At 40.5% G+C, this 23123-nt stretch overlaps 1 protein-coding gene across 3 annotated transcripts in view; it reads right to left on the bottom strand.

The window, feature by feature from the left end:
* Positions 1-5232, bottom strand: part of tp63 (tumor protein p63) — a 36200-nt gene extending 30968 nt beyond the window's left edge. The window contains exon 1 of one of the 3 annotated variants that reach the window (XM_084355442.1): positions 5213-5232. In XM_084355442.1, the coding sequence (XP_084211568.1) occupies positions 5213-5217 (5 nt within the window). In that variant the 5' untranslated portion in view covers positions 5218-5232. Of the gene's footprint in view, positions 1-2904; positions 3139-5212 lie in introns of those variants that run through there. The other 2 variants (XM_084355441.1, XM_084355448.1) reach the window with 2 other exon arrangements.
* Positions 5233-23123: the final 17891 nt, after the last annotated feature.

The following is a 23123-nucleotide window of genomic DNA, read 5'->3' as shown; positions in this document are numbered from 1 at the left end:
GGTGGAGCAGGGTGGTGTCGCCTTTGTTAAAGAAGAAGGGAGGATTAAGGTGTGGTTCTTCTGCTGACCTCTGCCTCAGTAGATTTTGGCTTTAATTTCTCTTTGAAACAGGCTGTTGGGCAGAAGTCAGTTAATAGTCACCTCATTACCTTGTCTCAAAGACTTTTAAGCTCTGCTCCACTGCATTGTCTGTTTACCAGTTAGAAATGTGATTATAGCCACAACAGTTGCGAATCAGGTTCCAAATGTTTAACCGTGTAAGCCTATAAATACATTTCACAGTCATTATAATAAGTCGGCACCTATTATCTTGCACTCTGAGACATTTGTGGCCAGGCCAGTTTTTTTTAATGTTCGCGTTTTCTGTGACAGATATCGTGTGCAAAGTCCTGTAAGCTCTCAGAGGTGTAGACGTTTTAATTAAGACTTATCACAAAATCATCAAACTACAAGTGAGACCATTTAACAATAAAAATATGCAAACTTGCACCTGTATGTATGAACCTATGTTGCAATTTTGCTTTATTTTTTCAGATTTTATTTTAATTTTAAGTACGATTCTTTTTTTAAATTATATTTAGCTGTTGTATTTTAGAAGACTGTTCAGATGGATGGGTTTATCCCCGTTCTGGCTGTTGTTTGTCTGCTTTTGGGTGTCAGGTTACTCACAGAGTGTTTCAGTTAGCCTGAGGCGAAGGCTGTTCAGCATCCACTTAAAGACAGTGCAGCGCCTCCAGACGAGACTGGGGCAGAGGTCAGCACTAAACAGGGACGGCCATTGTCTCTTGGCAGGTTGGGCACACCGACCGATGAAAATGCAATCAAAACAAACAGCCTAGCCGATCGTGGGCCCTTCTCCAGTGTCCTTATTAATCACTTGTTCAAAGGCCTAAGACCCTCTCCCCCTCATCTGTCAGCCCCGGCTGGAAGAGGGACATGACTGCAAAACAATAGAAAGCACCAAAGTTTCTCCTCCTCTCATCCCCTTTACTTTTATAGAAGTGAAACAGTCTGAAGTCTAACTCTCTGGGGCAAAAGGACAGGCGCAAATTCCTTTAAAGTTTGGAATGCAAAGAAAACAAAAGAGGAGGAGAGAATTAGCGGACCAAGAAGATAACTTGATTCTTGAAAGATAAATAAAATCTTTTCTTGTGTTTTACTCCCAACTATTCAAAAAACAGACGCTTTGGGATGGCAGCTGACCCGTCTTACAATCCCAAAGCACCAGTTTTTACTAGTTTTTATTTGACGAGTTGGGAATAAACTTTTCTTACAAATAGCACATTTAATGAAGTTTTACTTTCAGGTATTATATAATAAGTTTTGAACTTGTAACAGTGCAGTTATCAAGCTTCAATAAATAATTGTAAGCCACAGAGGCTGAACTTTGTGTTTGATTAAATCTTGATGATTTTTAAACACAAGCTACAAAGACATTGTGACACTGAGCACACAGTAGATAATGGCTCTGCACACAGAGGCAGGCAAACAAAGTGCAAGAAAATGCCCCAAATAATGAACTGTATAATATAAGTTACTATTACATGAATAGGTAAAATGACATATTGTAACCATATGAACCAACTATTAGTACAGTACAGTATAAATGGAACCAAAAACATTGTATTGATTTATTATCATTGGAAAAAGATTACGACCACATGGATGTGTGTTTGATCGAGTGTGAACTCAATGATTATTAATGATCAGACATGCAGTGACGGAGAAGTGTTGGGGTCTGATCTGCAGAGCAAAACCTTCAGTGTTAATTTAACAGTATGTCAGTATTAAGAGTTCATTAAATACTGATTAGATAGATAGATAGATAGATAGATAGATAGATAGATAGATAGATAGATAATTCAGGTTTCTGTACAGTATTTGTTATGTGTGGTGATTTAATAGCATCACTACACTGTAAAATCTAATAATTTAAAGTTGTTAAACCTTTTTAGCGCGTACAACTTTTCTACGTACGTAAGTACTGCTTTAATTAGTAATCCTGAGCTATCGGTTTTCCTGACTTTTTTTAACGTAAAGTCAGCTTTTAAATGAACAGTATAATTGACATTTTTGACATATTTATTTATTTGTAGGCACATAGAATTATTTATTATTATTATTATTATTTCTTCTTCTTCTTCTTATGTGTTATAAGTACTCTATTGTTTTTTCACTGATTAAATCTTGTTTTTGTTTAGCGTTACCTCTATTCTAATCCTTAATCCTTTACTGCGTGATGTTTAATGTCGTGTTACCTGTGCTGATAAGTAAAGTGAACTGCTCTACAATAATTATATGATCTCTGACACCAAAGAAGCAACATTACGTTCTGATGTCTTGTGATAATAATGACTTTGGTAGAAAATGTGCATCGACCAAGACGTACCACACACAGCATCACATGAATAATAATAATCTAATATATAATAACAACATGCATTTGCATCGAAACGGCCCAAAAGGCTCAGAAGAAGTCCAAGCAACCACAACTTAGTCATGTAATCTGTCTGCCACTTCGGCCCTGATGGCCCTTTACACATGCATTGTTGCCATTAGTATGCCACACTTATAAATATATCGGGACAGAGCAGCAGCTGAGGATCCGGGCAGACACAACTGTTCTCGGGTCACTGCGGACCTCCAGACAGTATCGGTCTGAGCGGTGGTCCGGGTCAAACACAGAGCAGGGAGATTCCCAGCAGCTCTGATATTGTAAGTCTGCTCTGCTCAGAACTTTATTACGTGTTAAAGATTATAGCTGAACACACATTTTACAGATTTACACCACATTTTTACATCCATACTATATGTTGGTTTGTCAGCGCTGCTTCAGGATTGAATCTATTTTTTCAAATACATTTTAATATCAATAAAAACTCATTCTGTAAGTCATGTACTTACCGACGAAAGGGAAACTCTGGGTAATACTGCACAGCTGTGTATGGTGAATTCATGCTGTCATGCCAAACTTCACTTTGCTGAGATCTTCAAAATGATCAGCTTGTCATAAATGACACATGTATCAACGGCTGTGTACGAGCTACAAGAATAAATAAAAGAAATGAATGAAAAAAATAAAATAAAATAAATAGAAATAAATAAATAAACAAACAGGCCTGGATTAAAGTGCCGGAGGGTACAGTGCAGAGTGGAGAAAGTTTGAGAGATGTTTTGAATTTAGGTTTTTTTTTTTAGGCTACCCAACAAATAGGAGGGGCTTGTGTCAGCTCTCTGACCAATCCCCAGCACAGTTGTACAAGATATCACTCATTCTCAGTTGCTAGGATATACATATCAAGCAACTACATTTGACCCAGCACCTCCCCCCACTCCCCACCCAACAAACACAGCCAAGCCACTATCATGGAGAGCTCACCCCTACCCTACTCCACCATGTGTACCACTGGCCACTTCTGACATTTCCACCCAGATTCCCTCGTGGTTTCTGCGGGTTGGTGGCACATCTGTTGCGTCACGCTTCTCACCGAGGCCCAGGAGGCTCGGAGCAATGCTGAATATTGCCATAAATACACTCTGAGTGCCAGAGATGGTTGATGATTCATTCTGTGCCGATTCAGCAAAAAGATTCAGTTGGTGAAACAACAACAAAGCACCAAAATATTAATGAGGTAATAACACAAACTCAGAAATATTTATCTTTCCATGACTCAATAAACAAGCTGTTCTCAGAGGAAAATAAGGTCCCCAGAACACTGTTTGGAGCTGGAAAGGTGGCAGGGTCCGCCACATATAAACAAAGTAAAACAGTATGAAATTGTGTTGTCCTTTAAGGTCAGTTTGTTTATTCAGTGAGTGGAGGGAGTTTGTTTATTTAGTTTGTTAAGGCATGAAAAAATCAGTCAATGAAGATCTTTCTCCTCTAAATAAAATGTATTCTCCTAAACTTCATAGTGCACTTTTAAGGAAGTGAAACTGAGACCTTTGGCCAAGCTCTCAGATGTCTAATGACATGTTAGTGGAGGGTAAGAGGTAAAAAGTGGGCTAAATATCAGAAAATTACCCTCCTGTATCCTCTTATAAGGTGCAATATGTAAGAAATTGAAGGTGCAATATGTAGGAATCGGCTCTCTGTTGAATTCACACTCCAAAAAAATAGGGGGCAGCATGTCGCCATGCAGCTAGCGGTGGTATTAGCTGACTCTGCCCGCTCAGCGCTCTGGAAAACATCACATTTCTGAACATTTTAAAGAAAACTTCCTACATATTTCACCTTTAAGCTTGAAGGTAAATAGAGACAGCAGACATAATTATGTGTCTGTGTGAAGTCCTTTACAGTAGCCTACATAAACTCGTATTTAAGCACGCACACATATCGCGCCACATCCTGACACATTCCTTCAATTCAATATCCGAGTCTGCCTCTCACCCATGCAGTATGACACTGTAAACCTAGAGGTCTTGTGTGGTTTTCGGAGATGAACTGCAGATGATTCAGCAGGCTAAAATAAAAGGAAGGGTCACAGCGGGGGGAATGATAATAAATAGATGTGGTGTATCCAGGGAACACAAACCTCTAAGCTGCTCTCTTGTACTTTTAATAAAGACATACAGCCTCTCTCTCCCCTCCGACTGCCCGCTGAGCACCTGTGACAGACGGCAGACATGCACACCGGGGGCCGACCTGGTGACGAGACACTGTGGTCACACAGCTGGTATTTTGAAGATATACTCTTCAAGTGTTTGCTATCAGTTAAGTTTCACAGAAAAATTGTCACGCTCAGTCAATCACTCAGGTCTAAAATGATCGTAAACAGATGTAGCAATATACATGTCGTCAATTTTTCTCACTTTGAATGAAATCTGGGGTAAACGTGTACGTCTTTGTGAAACCATATTGTTTTGGAGCTGTATTATTGTTGATGCAAGGCTAAGAGAGCTAAACTAGCTGCTCTGTGAGGCTGTATTTAGGCAGAATGAGGCCTGGAACTGAATGCTAATGTCAGTATGCTAACATAGCCTCCTCAGATTGACAATGCCACTATTGTGATTTTTAGCAGGGTTATGTTTACTACAGCCACTGTCTTAGTTTGGCCTGTTAGGATGCTAACTTTAGCTCATTAGCAGTACAGCTGCAGCTAAAGGGAACGCCTTTAGTTTGGCAGGAATTTAATCAGATGGCGGAAAACACAGATCAGTCACCAAAGAACGAGTTCAGCCAGAAATGAAAATTCAGTCGTTATCTACTCACCCCATGCTGATGGAAAGTTGGGTGAAGTTTTTCTAGTTCACAAAACATTTCTGGAGCTTCACAGCGTTCTCCTAAGCATCTGAAGTAGATGGGGACAAAATATAAAAAAACGACCCATAAAATCCCCACAAAACAGAATATATAACGAAATACAAGTCACCAGGAGCCCCGAGAGCCCACATTGATTTGAAAGGACCCCTTTTTAAAGGATCTCAGGGAGTTTTATGGAGCCATTTATGTAGTTTTTTCTTCTTCTTCTGTTTTTTTTAAACCTTCTGTTTTTTTTAAACCTTTAAAAAAAATAATGTCCCCATCTACCTCGGTTGTCTCAGAGATTGCTGCGACGCTGTTTTGCTGTGAAGCTCCAGAAATGTTTTGTGCACTACCAAACTTCACCCGACTTTCCATCAGCATGAGGCTGAGTAGACAATGATGAAGACTGAATTTTCATTTTTGGCTGAACCACCACCAAAGTCATTATAATTAATGAATAATAATTCTTGAAGGGTGACGTGAACCTCTGTAGTTTTCATGGCGACGCATCCAATCTAGTGGATTTCAGTAAAAACCGAAAAAGGCAACCTCATGAAAAAAAGTCAGAAGGTCACCAAAGTCAGTTTATCCTCGGGGAACTATGAATGGCGTCCATTTGTTGTTGGGACACTTCACTCTGGACCACACTGGGATGAACGACATACATTGCCATCCCTACTTCAATGTCGCTAGCATGGCTAACGATACATTTTGATCATAAATTTGCGTAATTAATATTTATGTATTGTATCAAATTTACAATAAATCATGGTTGTAATGTAAACTCTAGACTTAAGTATCTACACTGTAAAATCTGACAAAGTGACTTTACGTGAAAAAAAAAATGATTACCTCAAAATGACCAAGTAACGTAGAGTCGTAGTTTTAAAGTGTCAAAACCTTTTAGCTCATACAACTTAAACTTAGTAGTCTACTTTAGGTTATGCTGAGGTTATCAGTTTACTGACTTTTTTAAAGTAAAGTCACTTTTAAAATTTTACAGTGCAGTGATGCAATATGAAACGCATGAAACACACTTGTTTTGCTAATTTGCAAAAAAAAGCCCATTGTCGTCACAGAATAAGTTGCTACACGGATTAAATATATAATCGCCGGATGTCAGACCTGTTGCCATGTGCACTGAGTCGCCACTGAACTGTGACTGTCTGACTGTCGAAGCAAGTAGTCCCCAAGGTCACTGCTGGAAATATCAGTTGTTGCTCTCTTAAATAAAGTTCCCCAGTTGGGAAATGAAGTTCAATCTGCTCGTTCACTCACAACCACAGTAAAAAAAAAACTCACTTGTAAAAGTTCAGGGTGATTATGATGTTATTAATAAAAAAAAAATCCCTCTAATAAACCTTTTACACACACTGAAGCTTCAACCACGTCCCCCACTCAACACAACAAGGACAAACTGACCTCGAGATGTCATTAAATCTGATATTTACAACGACACCTGAAACCCTTACATCATTAATTACCGTGAGGCTCAAACGTCGCACCAGTCACCAAACTCCTATTACTTCATTTGACATGTATGTGTGTGTTTATGAGTTGGCAGCTACGTCAGTGACATCTCTGATACTGTCATCAGTAGGAGTGCACATATGTCGAATGTGGTTATTATCCTCGCTAGGCTCTGATTTGAGCGCGCTAAGCTCGCTTTAATGTGCATTTGTATCTGCAGTCAAAACCATAGATGGGAACTGGGCCTGCGTGACCAGACGGCGCAATATCTCCTTAATTCACTCTGCTGTGTTCATTGTCTTGGAGGTATTATGAGGCCCCATTCACACAACCTTATTAATGTCAAGAGTTTACATACGGGATGCCAGAGAGCAGTTGGCGGAGCAGCTGATGAAGTAGCCCCCGACGTTTGCTGCTCTGTGGAGAGACGCATTATCAGTGTCAGTCACACACACACACACACACACACTGTGGCCAATCACTCTCACACTGAGGGGGTTATGCGGGCATACTTGTGTGCGTCTGTGTGTATATTCCAGTTGGTGACTAATGCAGGGGAAATCCAGATGAGTCAAAACTACCAGTGTCCGGTGCAGTGTCTGAGAGGTGATAATTTACAGCCTATGCACTAAACTGCCCAGCAACTTGGCATTGTTCATAACATCCCTACAGGGAAACCGCTATTTTAATTGACAATACGTCGTGGGGGGGGGGAAGTTCAAGGGTCAAGTGTATGAATCCAAAATAACAAAATGAATGAAAATCTTTCAAATTCAGATCCTGAAGCGTGGAATATTTTCACCCTCATGTAACCAGTCCTACACTTCCAAGACGGCGCTGAAGATAAAGAGAGGCAAACTCTCCCATGTGACCAGTAAAACCTGTATGTCTCCCCACTGATTCACTATTTGCGGTAATATCCAGACTCCCAGACAATTATTGATGCGTTCCCACGGTGTGATTCAAGTGTTTTTTCTGTGTGTGTCTTTTGTCACAGTGACTTTTGCACCTGATATCAGGCTGTTGTCACGTTGGGAAAATCAATCTTGCCGGCAGCAACAGAAAGGCAGCGAGCCAGAATTGAATAATTCATCCAGTCTAACCAGAGTCGGTTGAGAACCAGATTTGTCTGTTAGATGTTTATACACTACATGAGTGATAATTTGTTTTGTTGGAACTGGAGGACAAAGGAAAAAGGCAAACCAGCATATTAGATTACAAAGAACTGTTACAACAACCTGGAAATAACAAACCTATAATTAAGGTCAACATTTAAGCAGCATTATTCATTTATTTATTTAATCAGACGTTACCTTAGTTACTGCACAGATTACATTACTAAAGTTTTAAGTTTACCAGACTTACTTATGTTGTTAATTAAGCATGACTCCTGGGATTAGGTTCAATTGTTGCATACAATAAAATGTGTTTTTTCGCTGCAACGCTGGATCCTGTGTGAATTCAGTCGAACTCTCTACTCTGCTCTGTTTGTTCTACACCAACTCCTGAGGGAAGTATTTGGGTCTTTAGCTGCTAAACGTTAACAAACAGCTGGTGAACATCGCAGACTATATCATACAGCTAATCACTCATTTTGTATTCGGCTCTGGGCGGGTCGCGTACAGATGTGTTCTTGATGAAAAGAGCAGCTGAAAGATTTGAGCTAGAAAACCAAAAGCTATCTTATAAAACTGTCCACTATTTTCCCCTAAAACGAATAATAATTATTGTGAAAATCGCTATTATAATTTTCCCAAATGCGTTAAACCACAGGTTTTCTGATATTTTTAAAAAGACGGAAATTTTCCAGTCATGTTGGGTGCAGCAAGAACAGATGTTTTTAACGAGACGTCAGTGGCAGTAGAACCAGGTGAAGCCAGAACATCATCTGTTCCCACAATACCAAGTGTTTTTTGTGTCTACACCTAACTAGACCATAAGCACAAGGTTACCCCAACATATAGAAACATGTTTCAACATAAGAACATACTCAGTCGATTAATTGATTAATTAGTCGACTCCAGCCACATTACATATAGTCTATTTTATCAGTTGGTAATATTTAAAATGGTTGCATAATTAATACATTAATTGGTGTATCTTTTTTGTTGACGTTTAGTAATTCTGGGAGAACACTGTCAGTTTATGTGCACCTAAACTTGATTTGTTTATCTTTTAATAGGTCATAAAGCATTCCTCATTAATATTATTGGAGAAGAAATTCAAACTCAGAATTTTAATATTTACAAGATTAATGAGGTAAAAATACAAATACAGAAATATTAATATGTTCCATAAGTGAATAAACAAGCTGTTCTCAGAGGAAAATAAGGTCCCCAGAACACTGTTTGAAGCTAGAAAGGTGGCAGGGTCCGCCACATATAAACAAAGTAAAACAGTATGTAAAGTGTGGTCAGTTTGTTAAGGAATAGAAAGTCAGTCAATGCAGATCTTTCTCTTATAATTAAAATTTCTTCCCCAAAACTACATAGTGCTCCTTTAAGGGGTAATCTGAACTCACTTTTTCATGAGGAGGACACTGTGAAGGGAAACAACACTGAAAACAGTCATTCAAACAGAACCTTGTGTACAGTACATAGATTTGGACGACCAGCGGGCCACGAGGGATTGGAGACCAAACAAAAACATGAAACTGTGGATTAAAACCTGCTCCGGTTCAAACGGGTACTACTGGATCAATACTGGATCACTTTAGTTTTCTTCCCAAGGACACAGAAGAAGAAGCGGAGCACTTTTGGTAAACACAATCAAAGCTCTCCACCAACCGGTCCCAGATCTGAGGAGCAGACAAGCAGTGAACCACGGACCATCAATCACAGCTAATCCAACACTAAACCTGCCTTCGCCGTCTTTTGATGTCAGTCAACATCGCTCACGGTGTGCTGTTAGCGTAGCGCAGTGTGATTTCACATTCACAATGAGGAAATGAAGTGAAACATGGGCTACCAGATAATTATATAAATAACTGCCTAATGTGATATTCAAATAGTCCACATAGACTGTGCTTCAGCTTGCTAGATCTTGAAATGTAGCTGAACCATTAACACCTGAGATAAACTACATGATGCTTGATTTAAAATGCTAACTGCTACTAGACATGGTCTTCATTTCTAGGCAAAGGTTTCATCAGGATTAGCTGGTGATCATCCTCTCAATTGAGAGCTGGCATTAAAGGAGGAAATTGTCGGGACTCAGGAGCGGGGATGATATTTTACACTGAAAGAGCAGGTGTTCCCGGGACCTGCTTCAGCACTTCTCTGAGGTAACACAATCTTTCATATTCTAACTTTCAGAAATATAGTCCATGATGTAAAAGTTGTGGACCGGTGTTTAGCACCCACACCGCCGGTATCCTGGCAACAGGTTGACAAGTGTGATTGGTCTGCCCCTCAACCCATTAAAAAGCATGTATGCGTAGGACATAATGATGCCTGGGGGCAGCTCAAAGACACATTACCCCCCCCCACCCCCGCCCCCTCATCCATGAGCTTACACTCGTCCACGTGTAATCTAAGCGAGGGGTTGAAGTGTCCTTTGTCACCGGATACGCTTTAAAAATAAAACGCGCTGTCGATGTTCTGGGATGCTTGAATGAAAGTGGATCTTTCAGAGGCATTTCTTAGAGTCTCTGATGAGTAGATGGATATAGTTCATCTGTAACATACCAGAGCCATCAAACAATTACACGTCCGACATGCTGTGCATCGTGACGCCGGAACAAAAAAAAGTCCCTAAATACCACAAAACTGGGACATTTTCCTCTTTTGTAGGGAAGAAAACAAATCTTGTATTCACATAAGCCTCGATCCATGAGAGAGCATATGGTGCTTGGCTTAAGTAGGAGAAAGGCTGCTGATTTCTCTGTTAACGTCCTATTATGAGTCAATAAAACAGAACAATGACCTTGATTTTATTAGTTTTGTCATTCTTCTTTTTTTGCTGACCTACTCTCCATGTACAGGAGGTGACGTTAGCTCCACTGAAGAGCCGTGTAATCCTTTTCGCTAATTGATAGGCTTAGAGAATTTACATTGCAATGACCGCATATGAAAGTTGATCTGGGAGGGCAGGAGGCGGTGGGACGAGAATGTTTGCAGTGTCAGGTAGACCAGGTTCCAGCGGGATAACGTCACACGTCCATCTTTGTTAGCAGCGGGAGGGGTTTTGTGATTGGGCATCTTGTTTAGGTGCCATATGTGAAACAGACATGGCAACACGCTGAAGGCCAGGTCCGCTCTTCTCGTCTTACTCTTACTATAGCCGTACATGACGGCTCGATCCGCTGCCAAATAATGCCAGCGCTTGCGAAAAGGCCTCTGCAGCAGCAGGTGAGGTGGGTGCTTTCAGGATGCAGATGCTGATCGAGGAGAACGGACCTCCGCATCGGATAGGTTCGTGACCGACGGTGTCAGTGTCAACCTCTATCTTCACATCACATAACTAAAGTGGAGTCTGAGTCACTCGGCAGGGTGTCTGAGTAACACCTGGCTCAGCACTGACGCTGAGTTCAAACCCCCCTCGGACGGTCATTAACCCTTTTTGTGCACAAGCTCGACCTACAAACAAAATCACAGATCCGATACAGAATTTAGATTTTTATTCACATTCTCTGACTTCTTATGTTAAAGTAACATTAATGCACCAGTTTGTTTCTGAACATACACATAGTTTGACATCAAGCCTCCTCTAAAGGCCCTCTCAGCCAGCGTTTGGTTGGTCCATTCTGGGCCACTATGGACAACAACATGGTGGCCGACTGCACCGGCTAACTTCCAGGAAAAAATAATTTAATCGTGTGGCTCTTCTAGGCTTTTCCACATGTTGTCGGACCGAATGGCTCAAATTAAGACGGTCAAATGAGTCATTTCGTGGGCGTTGTGACACAAAAATGATCCACATTATTTTACAGACACTTCACCATGTTAGCTTATGGGAAACAGTACTGTTTGTAAGGTTAGTGGCTCAGCAGCCAGTCTTTTAAGCTTTTAACAAGGCAGATACTGAATATCAAAGACGAGCTGACAACAGTGTGCAGTCATCCGTTAGAGGAGCTCCACAGCCAAGACCTACTGATCCAGTCTGAAATAACAAAGATTACTTGGAAACAATCAAGTTGAAAGATTCTGTTATTGATTTGTTTTAACATGTATTAATGTTACTTCGATTTCAAGTGAAACGGTTGCGTAATGAAGAACGCTCCCACACATGACGTCATTTGGGTTCACTGGTCCCCTCCACAGCGCAACAAACGCAAGTGTTTACTATTTATTACATTATTTTAGGGATGACGCAGGTGATTGACACTGTTACATGAAACTGTATGAGCAGCAATAAAATACTGAAGATGTTTCGTATTGTGGGGAGACTTGCTGCGCTAAAGGTTAATCAAGTCTAGTCAAGTTTAATTTAGTACTAAAAGAAGAATCACGAGGAAAAACACTGTTCATCAGAATCAGGCAAGTATGTGTACAGATACGAGGATGCTGACTCTGGTTTACATTACTCACAGCGTACTACACAGACACAGACATACAGCGAGGAACAAGCATGACCAAAACTCAACAAATAAGGTCAAGAGGGATTAAATATATAAGAAATATGTAAGATGAATAGTCTGTATACAAGTCGAATGTAACAAACGCAACAAATCTCAACCTAAAGTCATACAGGAATTTAGTGGAATCCAATCTTTTCTCATTAATTTAACATAAACATGCTACATTTATTTATTTATTTAGTAAATTAAAGTCAGAATATCTCGTTTATATTTTCACAAGTCCACAAGTCTTTTGACTCAAAATAATGAGTTGGATAAATATACAGTAAAGAATTCAATCAACTCAATAAAATACATTTCTAAAGAAACATGATCAGATTATTAACAGTCCTCCCAGCATGCATTGCTTGAGAGTTAAAACTATCCTGAGACCTTTTTATAGTTTAAAGAAAACAAATGTGATGGAAACTCGGGGTCTTTAATACATTTTAAGATAAGTCATGGTTGCGTGTGTTGAATTTTATACTCCTACTTACATTAATAATTAATTGGGAACAGTTTAACATTTTATCTTTGAATCAACTGACTCTTCAAACTCAGAAAACAGTATAAGGAAATCTAATATGTTTGTATTTGTTGGTTCAACTTAATATCTTACGGTTATTTGACAAGGTTCAGTTAACTTAAAACAAAAAAGAAGACTTTTTAGTTAAATTAACTAAAATGTTTCAGGCGGCAGTTGAACTATTTTAAGTAGAGATGTATTTACAGTGTACAGACAGAGTCGGCTCAGAGGACGATGGACCAGAGATCAGAGATAAGCATCAAGATTCCTTTTGAAATTCCCGGGAAAAATGTTGATCTGATACTTTTGAGACTGACTGCCAAAACTAATCGAGGTTTATTAGATTAACAAGAAACATAAATTTAATACGCGTTGACATGCCTCTGTTTTTTTTTTTGCTTTGTTATACAAGAAGTCAGTATTAACCAAGCAGGAAAATAACCGGGCTGAAAAACAAATCTGTTCCTAAGACTCCAGCAGGCTGGTTGGGAAGGTTGCAGGACAGGTTTGTTGAGCCTCGGGGGCCTGTGGATCCCAATCTGCTCCTGCACCCAGTGTCTCCTCACTCAGCTCCCAGAGTACAGCTTGTTACTTCTACATAGGGCACATAAACCATTTGAAATATGTGTAATCCTGACAGACGCTCATATGTTGCTAAATTAAGTGATCCCAATAGATCTCAGAGCCATGCCTGAGTGAAACCCACCTGCTGACAAATCTCTCAACTTTCACCGCTAAAGCAAACACACCGGGCTGATGGTGAATGAATGCATGTCCAGTGCTGTTTTGGGTGCGACATGATACGCATTGTCGGCTTTTAGCGTCCATTATTCCCCGTTGGTTTTGCCTGGAAAAAGAGTGGAAGAGTGGAAAATGTGATGAATATGTCATCAGTCAGCTTTTCCGAGTAATCTACAGCCGCCAAATCGCTGCTTTTCTGCCCCACCCCGTCCTGACACAGCCAAGTGCTTAGTGGCAACACACACAAACACACACACACACACACACACACACAGACACACACACACACTGGCAAGCTGCTCTAACACCCTCAGGTGGGGCTGCACCGAAAGACATAAACCATGGGGTGAACTCGGACCAACAGTTCAAGAGCCAAACTTACTGAAAGGTGATTCTGGGGAGGCATTTCTGTAGAAACACACACACACACACACACACATGCACGCACGCACGCACGCACGCACGCACGCACACACACACACACACACACACACACACACACACACACACACACACACACACACACACACAGGCGTCATCACACCTCTTCTCCCTCTGTCAGTATTAGTCACAGGGAGTCATCGAACAAAGAAATGAAGCTTATCTTTCACCAGGCGAGGCCTTTCAAAACACCACACTATCCCACTTATCAAAACAATTTTTAAAGGGGTTGAACAGATTTCAGCGATGCCAGGAAGCGCAGAAATGTAACTCAAGTCATTTCAGGGCTCAGTTGAAATCACGTTGAACTGACCGGGGAGCGTCTGTGACCAATCTGCCCTCCGTGCCAGGGTCAGAACTGTATACACTGGCACAACAGGAAATGCCACAGCCATGTTAGTGGCACCTAGTGTCTCATGGCAGGCTGAACACTGCTGGAATGTAAACTGTCCGCACACAGACATCACAACCGTCAGCGCCGTCTGACCAATAGGAGGGCGGCACAGTGCTACCAGCAGGAGCAAATGACAGAAAGGATCTGTGCTCTCAAAATCCTTTCTCAGGAGGATCTTCCTCTTTAGGGTCATCCAATCAGCAGTGAGCGCACGTAGACGTGCTGTTATTTGTCACTTTGAGGCTCCAGCTGTGATTCTCTTTAGGTAAAACACAGGCTGTATCTCACCAGTACGTGCCTCCACATCATATAAATCAGACCCCTGAAGGCTGCGGCCATGTGAGCCGCGACATCGAAATTCTGGTTTGCGCCTCCTATGAGCTCCGTGTTGAGAAAATATTTACTGTGCATGTAAAGTACGTCCAGGGGGTGGCCGGCTCATGTCTACTGAAGGTTAGCAACGGCGGACATCTGGTGAAATTGTAGCCCACAGCTGTCGCCAGCCTGACATCTCCTTGCTCTCAAATTTATCTCCCGCCACTGGGACATCTGCGTACGACATGCCAGCAATATCAAGGACATATTTGCAAACTGTGAGGAGGTTGCTGGGGACACAGGGGCCGACACAAGAGGCCCCTGGGGGGCTGCTGCTGTTGGGCGGAGGCGGTCAGAGGGAAGGGAGTCAGACCATCGCATTCTTCCCTCCTGTGCCGGAGGTCAGGCTGGGGGACAGTTAAAGGAGCGCTGTCTTTAACCAGGGCTCACACTGACATCTTAACCTCGCTCATAAACTGCTCCACTTGCTGAGGAAACAGGCCCTCGAGGCAGACATGGCCACCGCTCAGACCAGTGTGATTAACATTCTTAAAGGATAATAACACTATTTTGACATATGGCTCATGTGTGGTATGTTTTCACACTGATAGACTGGTGTTGGCATGGTATTGTATTTCTCAGATTTTTTTGGTTTGCAGTCTAGGCGGACTTAACAATGGCAAAAAAATGTGTCTTAAAAAAAAAAAACCCCTAAAACATGTCAGTGGTGGGAGAAGGGGGGGGGGGGAAGTAACAGTACCACTATATAAACAAGTAGTAAAATGCTGAATAAAAGTAGAAGTATTGGCAAGAAAATGTACTAAAAAGTACTTCGAAATTAAAAGTAAACACTTCATAATAACTATTGTTAATGAGTAGTAGTTGATAGTTTCTTCACAATTATATAATATAATATTACCATATGTTTTGTATGTATAATCTAATTCTTAAAGTGATTAACTACAGCTGTGTAATAAATGTAATGGAATAAATGTTTCTCAAAGGTCCAGTGTGTAGGATTTAGCAGATTGCAACCAAACGGCTCATTCTACCTTATTGAAGACAAAATGTTTTTTTAGTTTCTGGTGATTACACACTAATGAAAACACGTGAGTATGAATCATTTATTCCATTCCTACCGATAGACCCCCCTAAATCCTACATACTGCACCTTTAAATGTATTAAAGTGAAATTGTAAAGTAGTACAAAATGGAAACAAGCTTCTCAAGTAAAGTACAAGCTGCTCAAATTTTCACCTAACATTTTTTGATGCCACGTTGAACAGACAAAAACAACCTAAAATGTTTAGTTTTCTTTTCTTTCGAGTTATTTCACACGAGCCAATGAGCTCAGAACAAAATCCACAATTATTCTGCGACTGCTACTGATTTTAATGACAACAATGGAAGTGGCACTATTAGTATAACTCTGACAGATATTCACTTTATTTTAAAAAGAGAAAGAGAGTCTCTTAACTCTGCTACTTAATCAGCAAAATACTCAAATATAATACCTACAACACATTTCCTGTATTTCATGATTACAAAACTTTAAAGAAACGTTGTCCCTTTAAATACATTTAAATTAAAAACAGCCTGACAGTCTGTCTCTATGACTGCTTTGCATACAGTATATGATAATCGGCTTGATTCAAAACTTCAATCAAACGTTTCCAGGTGTCTCTGCATAAATGTACGCATTTTTTTAAACCTCTGCATTGAACATCTGTTATCCTGCCACTAGAATTTGAAATGGAAATCGGCAGTTTGTATAAAACTTGTCTGCACATAATGAGCTTGGATCTGCCAGAGTCAGAACAGAGACTCACCTGATTGATCTCTGATTGAATCCATGATAAAATTACTGAGTAAGCTAAAAGCAACAAAAACTAAATTGATAACTTATTTGCAATGTTTAGTCAAGGCAAGGCAGAGCAAGTTTATCTGCACAGCACCCTGACCTGGATGACTGAGAACCTTCATCTACATATGTGTACAGCACAATTCAGACACAAGGCAACTCAACGTGCTTTACAGGGGCATAAAAATTACATAGTTTTAATAAACTTATGGCCTTATGTTCAAAAAATGTGCTGGAACATTTCATAAGTTCTGCACATACTGTCTCCATGCGTCCACAGTGTGCAGACAAAGGCAGACTGTTGTTTCCCCCTGTTGGCAGGAAGGTGAATGTTAAATTCTGAACACTAAACTTAAATAAGTAGAATTTAAGATTGATTAAGGTGAATGACAATCTAGCGTAAATCATATCTGGACGTAAATCAAACGCACATTTTCCACTGAAGCTATAAAACATCATGGGCATCAGATTGCAGACAGCTATGATGTGTATGTGTAGGAGGGTTTTAATATGAATGTGGGTTGCGTGTGTGTGTGTACATGTCTGAGGCTCAGGCCGGGTCCCTGTTGCAGACTCGGCTCATTCTCCTCCACCGCAGCCTTTCCAGCAGCTTGTCATCAGTGCTTAGTCTCAGCACCGCTGACCGTCTGCCCTGCGTCTAATGGGGGCATCCTAAAACAAGGAGCTGGATGACTGACACGGCAACACAGATTCACTCCCGTATACCGTCTGACATGTGAAATATGGCGGAGAATGCGACCATCGTCCACTTAGTGAGCAGTGCTAACGTCTAATGTTGAATACATGCCAGTAATGTGATTTTCATCAGTTACACAAGCTGCATGTACAGACTGGAGCTGCAGCTCCGTCAGCACACTTTCACCTGACACTTTTATAACATCATAACACTCTGCTGAGGTTTATTCAGAGGGATGACAATAGACTAAACACTGAGTTTAGATTTCATATCGTTTATTTGCTTTGTATAATATATGCATGATTCATACAGCAATGAAACTTTGAACTAACACTTTGACTGTGAGGGACCAGGACCACAAGCCAACAAGTCACATTTGCAAATGAGCCCTCACATTGACCTCTCAGCAACTTTAAAGCATAATCACACCATGTGACACAATTTAGGCTAATGTTAATCTTAGCAAAATGTCTGCAAGTATGGACATTCTCTCTTGAAATGGAGGGATGGAGTCAGACTGCTGATGTTCTGCAACAGCAAACATGTCAGTTTCTTCTTCAAGGGATTTTTAGACATCTATTTATTTTCTTTGCATATTTATTTCTTGCCGAAACTGCTTCACAGTTAGCCGTGCAACTAGTGGTTTAGAGGCGGGAGCTCAGGGACCAGGGGAGTGTTAGTATTTGCATTGCTAGCACAGGGACAGGCCGGGACTAGCTGGTTAGCATGCTAACTTCAGTGGACACCTCTGCAGCACAATACATAGACATCATGATGTCTAAACTGCTATTAATTCACATCATGTTGATAATTTTAGTTAATTTTTGAGTGAGTTCAACAAATGTTCTTCCACTGCAGGAATGGCATCTTAAAATAACATGAAACTGATTTAATTATTTGTGCTGTAGCAATTATTTGTTGGGATGATATTTTTGTCTTAGTTATCCAAGACATTTAAAATATATCAGCAAAATATGGTGGCTCTGAGATTCATTTTTTCATTTTTGAGGCCTATAAAACAACAAAGAGGCAGAGCTCTTGATACATGGCATAGCAGTTGCATAGCAAGAGCTGAGGCTAAAGCTACAGGCTATTAATTCAAGTTATGAGAACAAAAACAGGATATTACCCTCGAGTTATCATGCAGTTAAAAAATGAAGGACTATATAACCCAAATTATTACTAAAAAGCTACATAGTGCACCTTTCAGGTAAAAAAATAAAAATCTTTAATGTTAAATGTTTATTTATTGCTGCTCTGATTTCACTGTGCACAGAAATATAAAGGTAGGAGTCGGATAAAGGTTGCACATTTCCTGAATGTCCCTCTCAGCTTTTGTTTTCCAAAATAAGAGTCCAGGGTGTGTTCTGGGCTGTAACATTCTGCATAGTTGGGAGGGTTAGTGGATTTGACAGTTCTCCAAGTGTCCAGTAGCCCTGAGTTCAACGAACTCGCTCCAGACACAACAGTGACAGCTGGGGGAGGGATAAATAAAAACAGTGTCTCTATCTCCATTACAAGACAGCAATCCAGACAACAACCCAGTAGCCTCTGTACGCGCGCGCGTGCGTGCCGACACATCCACATACAGCGCATGCAAGAACAAACGCACGCACGCTTTTCCTCGCACATTCACTACTTCACACTTACTGTATTCACTGCTGCGAGGGCAACAGATGGAAAAGCGAGAGAGGCGAGAAGAAGGGGAAAGCGCCACACAACATAATAAATGCTGTTGGACTTGGCCCGTTAGCAACCAGCATTCCTCTGACAGGTGTAACATGTTTACCAAACAAACAAGCAACACAGATGTCAGAGAAATGAAAATGGTGACTCGAGGTTGCATGACCTGTGAAAAGAAGCCTGGTATCCAAGCTGGCATATCTTTGAGGGCTTTGAAGGTATTTCAGAGAGATGAGAAGACTGCGTGCCACACCAGGATTGCAAGAGTGTCTCGCAGAATTTGTCTTATGTTACTCGCCCCAAGCATCCCAGGCAGCTCTGGTTGTTAGCCGGGGCCATCCGGGGTCACAGGCGCTGATGGCCAGTTTTTAAGCCTCTCACTTTCCCGATCACATTCCACTTCAGGCGAGTGGGAAAATCATCTCACATCACAATCAAGCAAAATAACCACTTGGACCTGTCGAGCGGGACAGTGAGACTTCCGATGAGACCCGTGACTTTGACCTCCGACTAAGCCACTTGCACCAGGGCGCCTCTCCAACAGGCCTCATGTTTAGTAGCTAATTTGGGCTTAATTAACCAGCTTAAAAAGTGCTAATTCAATTCTGTCTTCATTCACATCTGGCTTCTTCTTGTTCCAGACGAAGACCAAACAATCCATCAGAAATCAAGGACATCTCTCTGAGCCAATTCTTTTGAAGATTTTTCCACTCTGCAAGTGTCAGTCCATAACCACAAATTGCCAGTTGATCAGTCTGATGTTCTAGTGATGGAAAATAATTGGAGAAGAGAGCAAGCCGTATTATCTAGCCCGAGGCGTGAACTTACCTTTCCAGAAAGGAATGCAATCATTAGCTTTGAAAGTCATTTATCTTGTGAGTCCATGTGCTCCTCTGTGACAAAGCAACGATATACACAGAGACTGAAGTGTATTTTGAGTGAAGGAAAATGTGATGAAATAGTTTCATCAGTCACGTTCACAAGTAAAAGACAAAACAATCTCACACACAATGGATGTTTAATCTGGTAGTTGTGACGTTTAGCCAAGAATGTGTCGAACTAAGAAAATGCGACGAAGTGTGCAGTGTGCCAAACCCCAACAGTCCTCTTTTGTAATCACCAAGATCCATGTATTATTCCCTGGGAAAGCAAACATGTCGAAAAATGCCCTATTTCATGATGTTAAAGAAAGTGAGAAAAAAAATCCTAGATCCGTCCCTGTATTTGGATCTGCACCATTAGTTAATGGGGTCTATTCTGTGCCAAGATGCATCCTCTATCCAAGTTTCGTGGAAATCCGTTAAGTAGTTTTTGTGTTATCCTGGTAACAAACCAACAAACAGATGCGTGTGAAAACATGACCCCCTTGACAATAGTACTGCAGTATAGTATAATTTCTAAAGCTCATACTTCCTCTACACTGTAAAGCCTCATATTGTTATGTAGTCAAATCAAAGGTTTTTTTAGTACTTAAAGGTGCAAAATGTATTTATTTTGAGTATGAATTTGACAGGTGGTCCATTCTTAAGCAAAACAAATAGGGGGCAGCTCAGGGGTAGAGCCAGCGTCTTGTTATCGGAAGGTCTCTGGTTCGATTCCCCTGGTCTGCATGTCGAAGTGTCCTTGGGCAAGATACTGAACCCCAAACTGCTCCTGATGTGCTGGTCGGCACCTTGCATGGCAGCCACCGCCATCAGTGTATGAATGTATGTATGAATTACTGTAAGTCACTTTGGAAAAAAGCGTCTGCTAAATGCCCTAAATGTAAATGTAAGAGTAACCGCTAACTGCTGCTGACTGTAGCTACTGTTAGCTAGTTAGCTCAGTTAGCCATGCAGGTAGCAGTGCAGTTTTTACACCACTAGCACAGGTGCTTCAGAATGTAACGGGTCGGGGCTAGCTGGTTAGCATGCTAACTTCAGTAGATATGTTTGCAACTAAATACATAGACGTCATAATGTCAGAACTGTTGTTGATATTCTGTAGTTAATTTTATTTAATGTTTGAATGTTTTTAACTCAAATTCATAATATTGCACCTTTTACTTAAAGCCGCACTAATCATTTGAAAACATATATTAACAGTGGATCAAAATGACCATGTGTGATGCAAAAGGAGACGTTTGCAGTAATGAACCCACAGAGAATAATAACCCCACTGAGCCTGTGGTGATGACTAAGGTTTAACAGCGGGGGGAGAAAAATGAAGATAATGTATGATGACATCCTGTTGTTAGGAAACTTCATGCTACAGCTGAGTTTTGGCTGTTTTGGGTAATTATCGCTATAAATGCCTGCAGGTGCAGTTCCACTGTTTCTACTGGCAATTTTTTGTCAATGACAGCGAAATCAATTCTTAAAGGAAAACAAAACAGTCTGCGATCAATCATCTAGTCTGATGTTGAACATGTTTGTTAGACCTCTGGTTTTACACTATTGTAATTAACTTCAGCCTGACTTGTAGTCTGTAACTAACATTTCACAGTCCAGACAAACTCTGTATGATCTTTTCCAAAACCTAACCAAGTAGTTCTTGCGACTAAACCCAACCAGCGTGCAGATGTTTGACAACCTCAATAACATAATTATTGCAAAAGTCAAAATACTATTTGTCAGCAAGCTTTATTTTGAAAGTCTAACTGGATGTTGTAAATTACATAGTAGAGCGTCATAGTTTGAAACCAGGAACAAGACTCCAAATGAATGATAATGTTGGTCTGTGTAAATAGACTATTTGCTATAATATTAGCCATAGTATAACTTTGAATGCTACTATCTCAATGTTGTGTTTACCACTTGTTTCGACTGAGAGAGACGGAGAAGGTCTCAGTTTTCACGTCATGTTACAATCCACTCACATAGGGCCAATATAAAAAGTGATTAATACAAAGTAAAAAATTTACTTTTTTCACTTTCATGTCACGTTAAATTTGAACTTAACAAGATAGATATTGGTTTTGTGGCTTTTTTATACACTTGAAGCTGCGTCCTGGTAGTTTCCTCTGCTCAAAGTGAAAACTGAAACCTAACACTGACATGACAGTGGGCCTGACTCCTGAACTAACTGCAAAGGCGCGGCTGATTTTGTGGTGAGTGATCATAAAACTGAATGTAACCAGAAAGAAAATCTAACTAGTAACTCTTGTTTATTTGACTACATAATTGCTAAATGCACTTACATAATATTTAAGAGTTTAATTTGATCTTCTCAGCTATAAACAGACACACCAGCTGCTCTTCTTTTCTTACATTGCAGTTGTTTCTTCTTTGGTTTATTTTGGCTAATTTCTCAGGTTTAGTTCTGTTTTTTAGTACAATGAACAGATTTTGCACGTAACCGTGAATCATATAAAGTTAACTTGCAATTTTTTAATCAGCAAAAAAGACATCTGTTATCTGTATGTTCCCTGATCATCACTGCAAATCTGTCCATAATGTCTAACAATTATGTTTACTAAACTGCTGCACCAGCATCTGCCCAGCTGTGCGGTCTCAGTGAATCCTGAGTACAGAGTGTACATTCGATGTTGAGAGCGAACCAAAGCTTCAATTTGGATGAGATACCTCGAGGGCTGATCATAATGATCTCTAACGCACAAAAGATCATCTGAGGACAGCAATGGTTCATACACAACACACCCACACTGCCTCCTGCACGCATATCTGCACACACACACGCACACACGCACACACACACACACACACACACACACAAGCCCAAATTCATTCTATATCCTGGCATCAACAGCAAGTCACACCACATCTGCTGCAGATGTGAAGCCAAGTGAAGTGATGCTCTTAACTGTTACGAAATAAAAGGTTGACAGAAAAGACGGGAAAAGGTGAGACTGGGGCTTCAATTGCATTCGACTCAAGACAAGACAGAACACGTCAACGGCATAATCTGAACAGTAAGCAACATAATCACAAACATTGCACGTTAGGAAGTCCTTCATTATGTCAAATGATTTGTGACATGACAGTGTTTGGCGCGTTCGGTGTCATTCTGCAGCTCATTGCTTTGTGTTAACTTCATGCTTTACCCGCAGCTAAGATAAATTCACGGCAATTAAAGAATGAAAATGATTACAGGTATAAATGTTATCCATGGAAACCAAAACAAAATAAATACACAGTTGGATATTTTTCAAAATAGTGTCCTCTGAATCATCAGCTGGCCTATATGCAAAACTT

This window comes from Pagrus pagrus, assembly GCF_965226575.1.
Source record: "Pagrus pagrus genome assembly, chromosome: 6".
Taxonomy (NCBI): domain Eukaryota; kingdom Metazoa; phylum Chordata; class Actinopteri; order Spariformes; family Sparidae; genus Pagrus; species Pagrus pagrus.
The sequence above is the reverse complement of the archived record's forward strand: the minus strand, read 5'-3'. Positions and strand labels throughout refer to the sequence as shown.